The 12,644-nt window shown below is 35.6% G+C and overlaps 1 protein-coding gene across 2 annotated transcripts in view; it reads right to left on the reverse strand.

Annotated features, from left to right (window-relative positions):
• The window catches only part of LOC124370349 (glutamine synthetase-like), a 58,879-nt gene that overhangs the window by 16,925 nt on the left and 29,310 nt on the right, over positions 1–12,644 (reverse strand). For both annotated transcript variants that reach the window (XM_046828646.1, XM_046828642.1), the window contains exons 3-4: positions 2,808–2,969; positions 2,556–2,701 (exon numbers count right to left, since the gene is read on the reverse strand). In XM_046828646.1, coding sequence (XP_046684602.1) covers positions 2,556–2,701; positions 2,808–2,969 — 308 coding nt within the window. The remainder of the gene's footprint in view (positions 1–2,555; positions 2,702–2,807; positions 2,970–12,644) is intronic.

The following is a 12,644-nucleotide window of genomic DNA, read 5'->3' on the forward strand; positions in this document are numbered from 1 at the left end:
CCACTTATATTACTATGATGTAGTTATTAATGGCTGTGCATCTTTATAATAAACTCCAGCATGCTCAGAACTTTTATTAGATTCATTTCCAAACTTTATGATCACCTAACGCTTAATTTAAATTATTATCTATCTTACAATTTTAAAAACAGAAATGCTTAACAAAAACGAAAATTTTCACAGTACTGTATTAGTCAATTTTAAATTTATATTATTATCTATTCTGGTTCATTGAACAGCTTCGTTAGTAACTTGTTTACAGTTTCTGCCTGTCAGTTGTAGAATGCTCTCCCAGCAAATGTCAGAGCCATTTATAAACACATTTGTTTGGGGTCAGAGGTCAGGGACCATGCTGGGGCTCTCAGTGAACAGCCTTGAGGTGTAGCACTTGGCACATTAGAGTGCACTAGTACGAAAGCAAGTATGACTAGTAATAAAAGTGAAAATATTTGTGTATTTAACTTAATTATTTGATGGTTGTTTATTTTAAGCAAAAATATATTTTATGTTTTAATTATTTATTAAAATCTTAAAGAAATAGAATTACATTTAGTTATTTAGTATATTTAATGTTTGTTAATTTTTCAGTTTAAGTAGTAGAGAGGACTTCATATTCCTAACACTACCTTGAATAAAGTTCTTTTACGTATAATGTAACAGTCAAAGGGTCTCCCTTCCACATCCAGTAGTGCTGATCTATACCAAACCATAGCTCTGTGCCACCTGACTTCTGATAATCATTCTAAACATCAGTTTTTGGTATAACTGTGAACTATGCAATATTTGAGGGCCAGGAGAAGCTATTCTTTGAACAGTCAAACGGTTTCCCTTCCACATCCAGTAAGTATACATTATATATACAGGGTGGTTATAAATTATTGTACACATTTTAAGATTGAATAAATAAATAACCAATCAACTTAAAAACATGGGAATTGTTTTATTAAATTGTAAATTTAAAACAGTTTTATATACTGACTGAAAATTAATAATTGTACACATTACAATAATTATAAAAAGAAAGTAAAAATGTCACTTAAACTGTGGGTGTAAGGTATGATTCTTCTTAATTACTTGTGTTGTGACATAGTCAGCTGGTCAACAATGGATCTTTCCACACCAGCTGTTAATTACAGTTGACTAAACAAACACTAAACTAACCTCAGTATCAAAATGGCTAGTGTGCAAGAAAAAGCAAGGTGTGTTCTTTGGTTTCATGAAAGCAGATCTGTAATAACTGTTCTAAGAAGGTTTGTTTAGAGTATGGCCGCAATCCTCCGAGTAACAATTCTATAAAACGCTGGTATAGGCAGTTTGAACAGACGGGAAGTGTCCAACATAGAAAAGGTGCTGCTAGACCTCCAGTTTCTGAAGCTATTGTTGATCAAGTAAGAGAATTGTTTACGAGGAGCCCTGGTAAGTCTACTTGGCGTGCAAGTTTGGAATTAGGATTACCTCGATCAACAGTATTAAAAATTTTGCACAAACACCTTAAGCTCCATCCATACAAAATTCAGTTATTACATGAACTAAAACCTAACGATAAACCTCGACGCTACAATTTTGCTGTTAGATTATTTGACCTCGAAGAACAAACAATAAACATTGGAGAAAGCAATTTCTTGAAAAAAGTAATTTTTTCTGATGAAGCAACCTTTCATGTTTCTGGTAGGGTGAATAGTCACAATTGTAGGATTTGGGGTAATGAAAATCCTCATAATGTTCGAGAACAAGAAAGAGACAGCCCTAAAATAAACGTTTGGTGTGCATTGGCTATAGATGAAGTGATAGGACCCTTTTTCTTCGCAGAACCGACAGTCACTAAAGAGGTATACCTCGACATGCTTGAACTTTTTGCAATACCGCAAATTGAGCATAGACAACCAAATGTTTACTGGCAGCAAGATGGTGCCCCTCCACACTGGGGTAAGATAGTACGTGACTACCTAAATGACACGTTTCCTGGTCGTTGGATTGGACGGGATGGTCCAATTCCTTGGGCTCCACGTTCCCCAGACATTACACCCTTAGACTTTTTTTGTGCGGCTATGTCAAGGACAGAGTCTTCGCCAAAAAGTTCAAGATATTGAGGAACTCAAGAATAGAGTTCGAGAGGTTATTGGAAGCATAACTCCAGCAATGCTCAGAAACACATGGTGTGAGGTTGAATTTAGACTACAAACTTTGCGTGCAAACCTCTGAGAGCACGTGGAATTAGTTTAGTTTCCTTGTAAAGTATGAGTAACAGTAATCTTTTTGTCCTTCATTGGTAATAAAACTGTTTTAAATTTGCTATTTAATAAAACAATTTCCATGTTTTTAAGTTGATTGGTTATTTATTTATTCAATCTTAAAATGTGTACAATAATTTATAACCACCCTGTACATAGCTAGACATTATTTTGTGGTATAAATCTGTGAACTATGCCTTACCTGAGGATCGGGATAAGCTATTATTTCAACAGCCAAAGGGTCTACCTTCCACATTCAGTAGGTATACATATATAAATAGCTAGACACTATTTTGTGGTATTAATCTGTGAACTATGCCTTACCTGAGGACCAGGAAAGCCATTCTTTGGCCACCCAAAGGGTCTACCTTCCATGTCCAATAGAGTATACTCCTGCTCAATACCGAACCAAGGCTTCAAGTCAGCTGCCTTCTTCATCGCTTCCATACATGTCACTCTATGGTTTGTCTCTGTAAACAAACATTTGCTTTTATAAGTAATAATTTGACTACAGATTGGATTATTGCACATTTGATCTATATTTACAGTTCTTGAATCATCTATTGTGGTACGAACCTGTGGGTTTCTTGTTGTACTTGTAGGTCTCGCAGAGCACCAGTTTGTTGTTGCCTCGACGGAAAGGGTCCCTGTACATCGCCACAGGGTAAAGGTACGTGTCTGAGTTTTTCCCCTCTGATTGGTACGTAGAGCTTCCATCATAGTTCCAGATTGGCAGTTCTGTAATTATATTCCATTTCTTAAAATAATACAGAGAAAATAAGTTTAAATCCAATCATTTATCAATATGATACGTGACTTGTTCAGAGAGGTGTGTGGTATGTTTTTTTTAACGTTGTGTTTCATAGAGTTGAAGTCAGAGTGGTGTGTGAACTGTTGTTGATTTGTTTATAATTTGTGTGAATGCTTAACCTCGTGTCTTCGATTTTAACACCTGAAGAGTACAGATTCCAATTCTCGAAACTATATAGCTATATTGAGTATAGCAATAGCAAAAATGTTCAAAATCCTGTTGCCCTTGAAATTCATACAGTTGGAGGAATTTAGCTGTGCTCGTAGGGCCCTAATACTACCCTTTCAACAAATAAACGCTATCTGTGTGGCGGGTTGCGTTTACGTGCTAGCCGCTGAGATGAAGGCGCGACAATCTCTTTAATGACTTTAAACTCACGATTTCGATTTGCAGATTAGTATTGAAATATACGTTATTTTCAAAAACACATTAAACAACACTATAACAACTGAAAAACAAGGATAAGTTCTATTATTGCTATTATTTGGTATTATTTTATTTTTTAATTCCACCACAATCAGCACTGTCACAAAACAGACTGATTTTAGCTAGTGTGATGAGTTATTTGGGCCAATACGATCCCTGAAAGGAGGGTTTTACCCATGAGTCACAGCAAATGTTTTCGGGACGCAGCGCATAATGCTACCCCGCCACCCCTCCCGCCTATCACCACACACTCAAGGTCACGCGCACAGCTAAAGTCCTCGAACTGTACTTGGTCATAAAGTCAGAAGAGATTTTTTTAGAATACAATAAATAGTACAGTATTTCGATAAAATTCTTTACCAAACCGTACACTGTTTTAGAGCATTTATCAATAAAAAAATAAATCAGTAAAAGTGGCTTAATAATTAATTACACCGCGACTAGTGGAGTGGCAGAGCGGTGCGGTGCCTTCACGTCAAACGTGCATTGGAGGAGGCTGACTGTACGAGTATAACCTGGCAACAGCGCGCCTCGGATGACGATTAGTTTGCGGGTTGGGCTGAGCAGGCGTTACACGCTGCCAAAATAACTACACGTTCAAGCTAATTACAATATTACTTTACAAGCTCCAAGGACATTTCCCACCGTTATATACAAGTACTATAAAAATAATACATCACTGTTCGAGGGCTGGAATTTGCCCCCATATTAAGCTGTAAAAACGTCTAGGACATATGGTTAAAATGTTAAAAAATTACAAATAAATTAACACATATCGATGAAATCACCAAAGTCAAACTTAATGTAAAACAAATTGTTTACAAAAAATCCTGAAAGTCCAGAACAATAAAGAAATTAACAAATCATGCCACTGCACACACCAGAGAAGGTGAGAGGAGACTGCCTTGTTTCTCACAGAATATGGTTACTCCAAACATGATGTGAAGGCTGGGTAGATGTGAGGTTTTTTTCTTCTAGTTTAGCTTCTTAGAGCAGGCTTCGTATAACATGCAGCCTAGATGTGAGGTTATCTCAGAGACCGGGTTGTAAGGAAGACGAGGATGATCACGCGTTCTTCGTGTATATACGTTTCATTGAAGAGGAGGGTTCTCGCCTTAGCTTTGCATAAGGTCACGTAAAACCGTGTTGGATGTGATTCTGCGAAACGAAGATTCTTGGAAAATAGTCGTTTTTTTATTTTCACGCATTACTTGGTGCAACATTTAACAATAATTATAGCTGGGTGCGCGAAAAAAATTATATTAGAGGTACAGGACACGGATGACACCAGAGACAAGCGTGTAGTCAATCGAAAAAACTTCAGCTACAAGCACATCTTATAGAATTTGTGTCTTCATTCCCGGGCCGCGGTTGAAGGGATATATTGGTTATTCCCTCCGCTTGGTATAGTGAATTCCACATTCCAAATGCGTAAACACATTCTCTTATGTACAAAATGTAGTTAAGAGAGGACTATATTCCTCAGAGATTAATTCAAACTCCAGAGTTAATAAATAAAATGTTCCTTAAAGTTATCATTTCTAATATTTCTCGGACAGCTCTTAACCTATATCAACTCAAGTGGTGCATGACTGCACGTGCTCTTTAATAATATTGTTGAATGTTGACAACAACAGCGATTATAACAACAAACACTAAAATTATCATATTTGTTTCATTCCATACACATAGTATCACACACGGCCATTTAAATCTTTCGTTGTTAATTAAATAGAATTCTCACGCAAGAGATCGTGTATGATCAGATGAACTTTCCAACGTCCAACAAAATTCTTTGGAACTGGCGATTGTACCTCAAGGTCTATTCTTCATAATTGGTCACCTTGGCATTATGCAAACCAGCGCACAAGCGCCTTACTAACAACTTGCATATTAATGGCAGGTAGATCGTCCTGTTTATATCACGCTGTGTCCACTTTGAGGCTCCAATCCTTCTTCAGTTGTTGAATGTGGATTTCAAAGTAGTGATTTTAACTGCATTTTTTTATACAATCCATTTTAATGTTAATTTTCTGATGTTACCCATTAAGTATTTCTAATGTTAAGCATTGACAGGTCTATATAGCGCCCATGAAAATATATTATCAAATTTCAAGAACAACAAAACTTCATCAGAGATGATTTCCATTTCATGGAATCTATCCGTGGTGAAATTGAGCAACTATTTATCATTACGCTACATTTTATCAGTATTTACCATAAAACTTTGATCCACGTTGGTATTTTTTTATTGAAATTTAACACATTTGATGAGAACACTTGAAGATTACGTTAAGGAATATTGATCATCTGACTAAAAGGTTTGGTCACAGAGTTGATTAGGTTTAAATTGGATTTATTCAAATTTTTATAACATTTAATTGAATATTTGCATTATAAGGTACTGAATGAAATGAAATAATACTATACAATTACATTTTATTTTATTGGTGGGAAAGGTAATCTTTAATACATGAGAAATTGTAGTGCGGGGTTCAATTTAAAAAAAGATTTAATTTGATAAAGAGATAAAGCTATTACTAATAAAACATTAAATAACAAGTTCTTTTCAATACATGTTTCACTTGCAGCCGATAGTAAAATAAAAGAATGATGCAAAGGTATATAAATATAAAGATACAATTGGGCACGGGAAAAATTAAATGTGGTCAAAAGTACCGGTAGCAGGTTGTTCAAAGTCTATGGTTTTATAAATGAACGATTTAACTATTATAAAAAATACTAAAATGAGTTTATAGAAACTATTATGAGTTTGTATCTTAAGTATTATTATGTGTAATCGTATTAGATTACCGTTTCCGGTGTAATAGATAGGTAAAAGTTCCGTATCTGTTGTATATTTAGTCGTAACTTCACCGTACTTACACATCATTTATTATTTGTTGATTTGGATCTACAAAATAAATGCAATGAGACCTTTATATAAATTAGTTTACGCAATTGGACTCTAAATGCTCTGGTTCGTGTGGACTTGCAGAGTAACTGCTTATATTTTAGCAAAATTTATAGGTAGAGATCGCATAAACAATGCGAGACAACGTTGCGACAAGCTCTCAAGGAAAACTACTGCATTCCATGCTACTACATAATAACTACCGGTACGTGTAATTTATAGATCAGATTCCTTAGTTAATTATTAGTTGAGAACAACCTTATTCGTCATACAGATTGCTCCTAATGGAGCATTCAGGAGCCTGCTTCATCATCGTCCTTGTGTAGAGAAAATTAGAGGATTTGCTCGTCTCTAGAGACTTTGTTGTTTGGGACTTCGCACAGTATACACCGTCTATTCTAACGGTCTAAAGTGTACATCTAAACCAGTTTTGTGGTTAAAGAACTTTATAATTATTTCAATGTTGTTCTTTCATATGTTAAAAGTGATGTGTCTTCTAATTAAAAAATAGTTTTGACAGAATTAGGTGAAATTTTTGGCATCCATACTATATTCCATCTCGAACGCTACCTTTATTGTAATAAATTTCATTAAATATAATCTTTACACTAACTTTTACAGTATTACAGTGTCACTGTTTAATTTAGTACACTTTATGTTCGCACTTAAAATAAAATATAAAATAGATAAAATTATTTAGAATTTTTCAGAAATATAATTTAGAGAAAAGGACGTGTTGAGTATTTCCAAATATTAGTGAAAACAGTAGAACATGTTTTGCACCTTAATGAATGTAATCCTAAAAGGGGTTTATTTAGTTACGTATGTGTGTATGTTTACAGAGAGGTACAGTCTTATCTCACCAAGAATCGATACTAAACGTACTCACGTGTGACTACGGACCCTGTATATAATGAAGCTGACAAAGAAGTCGTTCTCGTGTGTCTTCATCTGTGTCAATTTAGTGCCTTCTGGACTGATCTACTCCCATTACCACCACCCCCTCCCACCACTACCCCCCCTGTACCTCGGGCGCGTGACACACGTATATCTTTTTTTATCTCAAGGAAAACAGTGACCCCAAACTTAGCTTACACTCTCACAGCATGCCTCACCCCTCGTGTCGTGATTAAGTATGTACCTGCTTTGTATCGCATTGCATTTTATTTTCACTACTATTAACATACACAGTGAGTAAGATAAATATGAATGTTTATATAGAACAAGATATTTGATCATTCTTTCCTGTCTGTATATGGTTTGTATAATACACCCAATTCTATTTGTTACAAACAAAAGCTCCTTGATAGCGTTCACACAACTATTTAATAGAAGATATTCTCCACCAAATAGAGTTTAAGTAATCAAAGATAGTCTAGTAAAGTGTATTCCTAAACCTTTTATACCATGTACTCACCGATGAACTATAATCATCCTTGGAGTGTATAAGCCAAAAAATTTAAATAAATTGTTATTCATTCATTTTGAGGTTAATTTCATACATTTATTGGAAACATGAGTTAAGCACTGTAAAAGAGTGAATTTTAAAAACTTCTTTCGCTATACTGCAGTAGAAGATAGTCATACCGTCCACGTACTCAAACATATGGTAAAAAAAGTTCTAAAGATCTCTTATGTGTATTAAATAAATGTAAATGGTCAATTTCGATTCATTTCACAACTACACCTTATTCTTAGCAGTATTCATTAACGTATAATCGTGTACTGAGACAAATTTACTTGTGGCGAAAGTAGCTGTCGGCGATGTTTTACTTTAAGGACGAGTAAATTAGAATAATACGACAAAACGGCCGGTATGAAAATATGAACTCAAACATGGCAAAAGGTACTGTAGCAAGCAGTCGGCTGAGTCACTGTATGATAAGCCTAGAACGTTCATACCTAATGTTACTATAATCTATTTTGACATAAAAGCTGAGTGTGCAATTATACTAGGATGTGGCCAAGCCGACTGAAGACCGCAAGGTAATGCGATTTCTATGTCTACTGTAGAAGTCAAAGGTGTCAGATATGACCGCAGAAATAGAACACCGCCCACAAGGTAATGTTAATGCTAATTAATCGTCAGTTGATCGTAAACAACAATGTCTGTTATTTTAATTTCATCAACACCGTTATCTAGACTGTTAAATCCCGTTCGTTAGCGACGAAACGGAAAGCTATCTCCTGATATTGCGGGAATTATTCGATACGGTAAAAAAATCGTCGTTGGTTATTTTTGTTTAAAATAACATTTCTTATACCCTTTTGTATATGCGGCTTCAAATGTATCGAATGATAAAGTATTTTTTCAATACAAAAATATTTTGGAAATTCATTAATTTGCTTTAAAAATAATTTTTGGAGACGGAAATACGGTTTAATTAACACGCCTATGTATTTCTGAATATTCTCAAAAATATAAACAGGATAAAACTACACCAGAAACGAAATGCAATGCACATGAGTATGCACATAATTGAGATGTTTTTACATTGTCATGAACAGAAAGTTGCTAAACAACGAAATTTAACAATTATGTCTATATGGATCAAAATGTACATGACCAAATTCGATACATGTACGTATTCATATACGATCCATGTATTGCGCAACCATCAATATATTAAACAGACACTACGTTAAATACAAGGCAGGAATACGTCACACCACGTGTCTTGTGACAGGCTTCGCTGAGGTTCAATACAAAACTTCTTCAAAAAGGCTTTACCTCATTTCATTATTTGCAGATATAACGACAAACAACCATACGACAAAGAGACGTTAAGTCCACCGGCAAACAAAAGAGAAATTGTGTCAGCCTACTGACTTCAACGACGCAAGGTCAAATTCCGTGGTTGGACACGCAACATCGTATCATTCTTGTTTATGAAGAGAGAATTGCAAAATTTCAAGTCTACAGATGAAATCGTTCTCGAGATATCTTGCCATATGATACTCAAATTGTTGTCCATTAAATTGGGTTCCATATCAGTGTCTACATTTCTACATAAGTCACCGTAAAATTATATTGGAATAATTAGGCTACATTTGTTAAACTTTTCACATGTTAAAAACTCTTATGAGTATACTGAGTTTGTGTACAAATTTATTTATTCCGCTCTTCCCTCGTTGCCATAATGGTCATCAATAAGACCAATGTAAAAATATTCGCTAACGCTCAGTTAAATCCCATGGAGCGACATGCACCATAGGAACTCAGTGTTACTTATATAGAAATGAAGCTTCGTACACAATTTCAAGTCTATACAGATCAGTCACTTTTCGAGATATCGTTCGGACAGGCAGATAGAAATTAAAGTTTTCAAGCTCCACAGTGACAGGCTTCGATAACGCTCAGCCAGTTAAATTTCAAAAATCTATAATACAAGATCAGTTTTTACATTTCCCAGAAACTACTGCGAAAAGACATACATCCTCTAGGTAAGGTATAGTACGGCCGCTGTTACCCACGAAATTTTTTTCTATTCATCAATCTACCATTTCAGACACAATCTATGGACTATCTGGGCCCGTGTAGCCCCTATAGTGCTGGTGGTCTTCTAACCCCATCAACTAAATTTCACATCGTTATTGTGGAAACCTGGCTATTGTGATGCCCTTAAACAGGCGACACTATTATTACGTCCACACTTAATAAAACTCAGTTCTTTAAGACTTTCAGATGTATTAACTGATGCTTTTGTCGAGTTTTCCCATTAATTTACCGCTACTCTAAGGTATCTCCAGTTTTACAATGACTTTTGCCCCGATCAAGAAAATGTAATGCTGTGCAAAATTATCGTACCACTTCATTAGTTTCATGAAATCAAATGTTATATTTACCTAAGAGGAAAAGGGTGTATATTTAAATAAATTTAGCTTGTTTGATGTGAAAATACATATAAAAAAGAATGTCGTTTGTGATTAAACTAGTTTTACTAATAAACTGACTTAAATGTGTTTTTTTACAATAGATACTAAAATCAATTATGTTTCTTATTCTTTATATCTTTGTAGCTAATTAACTTGTAGTAAATTGTCAATATCTGGTATTACCCCTTCTTGAGAGAATCACAGCCTGAAGCCTTCTACGCATCCTTCGAATGAGATTTTATATGGTTTCTTTGGGGATGTTTACCCACTCCTCCTGGAATGCTTGTAAGATCTCACGTAATATTTGTAGCGTTTTCTAGCCCGGGTCAGCTTTTAATAGTGCCCCACAGATGTTCTAAAGGATTCATGACAGGACTCCTTGGAGGCCAATCCAGTTTGTTCACGCAACTTAACGCTACCTAAGCGCACCATTATGTACCTTTCTGCATTAAGTGCTGGGCGACGAACAGTTACTTTTACTGTGTGGGATTCAAAACTTATACCTCCGCAAAACATCACAGAGCCACCTCAAAAAGCCTCGCTCTGAGCAAAGCACATTTGAGAATATCGCTCCCAACTTCATCTCAAACTTGTACGTTCATCTTGACCTCTTAAACTCACTTTTGACTTCCATTGCTCAAGAGCCCAGTTACGTAATTACGAGCAAATGCAAGTAGAGTAACATGGTGCTGCCTGGTCAAACAAGTTACTCTGGCCACCTGCTGGCTAACCTAGCTGTGTGAACATGTCTCCTCACCGTACTACTCGAATGTGGACATTTCTTACACATCTAGTCAGTCCCTGCAGAGATGTGCTGCTCATGAATCTGTCTTTGAGTGCATTTAAAACTTTTAAAACTGTCATTTTGTTGGTTTGTCACCCCAGGCCGGCCTTGTCGGTCTTACAGCTCTGTACGATGCACATGTAACATTTCTGTAACTGCCCTGTACGACTTATCTGCTGCACCAAAGACCTAGCCAAGGTGCTTTCAGCAGCAATTAAATAGCGAACCATTATTAAAAAGAAGCGCTACTCTGAAAATAAAAAAGTAATAGTGGTAATCACAATTTTGTTTGTACACACAAGAAAGAACTCTCACAAAACCTCTCTATGATAAGACTGAAATGCAGCTTGACCTTTGTGTCATGCATAGATAAGAAAATATAGAACATTTTGAGACAATGACCCTCCCCTATCTAGTTTTTGTAGTGGTCTCGCTTTTCTCTATGTTACTACTGCACAAGACTGTATATACACACGTAGGTCTAAGTAGCCTACTTCGGTCAAAAAGTGTATACTTATGGCCATTGTAATTTACTTCCACCCTAAGATATTTTTATGGTGCTATAGTTGAGTTTGCTTTGTTTCCTAGATCAAAAAATACATACATAAACACATTTAAAATTGTACTTAAATTGTTAAACATTTGTGTTGTAATCTTTACATAGAACAGTTAATACAATTTTGTCAGGTTCCTTCTTTTAATTAATAACATGTACTTACTACATTGCATTTCTTATGTGAATTTTCACAACTTTAGAAACCAGTGTGGTGGAGCCCAGAGATCGCAGAAAAAGTATTTCCTTAGTGCACCTCTACGGCACACGATAAAGGTATGTACTACATGTATGGCCTTTCATGATTTTTGCTGGGCACTGATGAGTCAGTCAGAACAACGTCGTGTAAACCGCTAACATTAAAAATTAGTGAACAAACTGTTAATCTACGGAAATATAGATACAATGGACAGTTATTAATGATCAAATTACACAGACTGAAAATTTTGCATGACTGAGTTTTTTCCAAGATAGCATACATAAATTAGGATTTAAATAGAAAGTTTCTCTAGTCTGAAATCATGCTTTAGCGTGTTTGAAGCATTTAATCGTAAAAAGAGTGCCTTAAATTAAGTGGTTTTACACGAATACCCACGTAATATAAAACAGCTTCCTATATTCTAAACGTAACATTTTTGTCCTAATGTATCGAAATGCACCAAGAAGGCTAGAATCACGTTTGTAGTGTTCGTAGTTTATTTATAGTTTATGTCCGCCGAGTTTGGTAAGGCGTTTCTGTTGTGGTTTTTGAAGTAGCTAAACATCATTTCGATAGTACCACAATATGTTTTATTTGATTTACAAGGGACAAAGTCGTCCGCTCCGCGGGTCAACAAAGACTCGATTTGTATTGCTTGTATTGCTCGTTTGCGGCCTTGCCTCCTCCAGTCATATATCACATACATTATTGCCTGACGCAAACAATACAGGTTCCTTCCCCAGCACGCTTGACCTTCGAAACGTTGAGGGCCACAAACCTGGAATTTTTAAACACAATGGAAATAGCTATAAAACTATTTAAATGTAGCTAATATACTTAGCTCATTAGA

The sequence above is a fragment of the Homalodisca vitripennis genome, chromosome 1 (assembly GCF_021130785.1).
Source record: "Homalodisca vitripennis isolate AUS2020 chromosome 1, UT_GWSS_2.1, whole genome shotgun sequence".
NCBI classification, from domain to species: Eukaryota; Metazoa; Arthropoda; class Insecta; order Hemiptera; family Cicadellidae; genus Homalodisca; species Homalodisca vitripennis.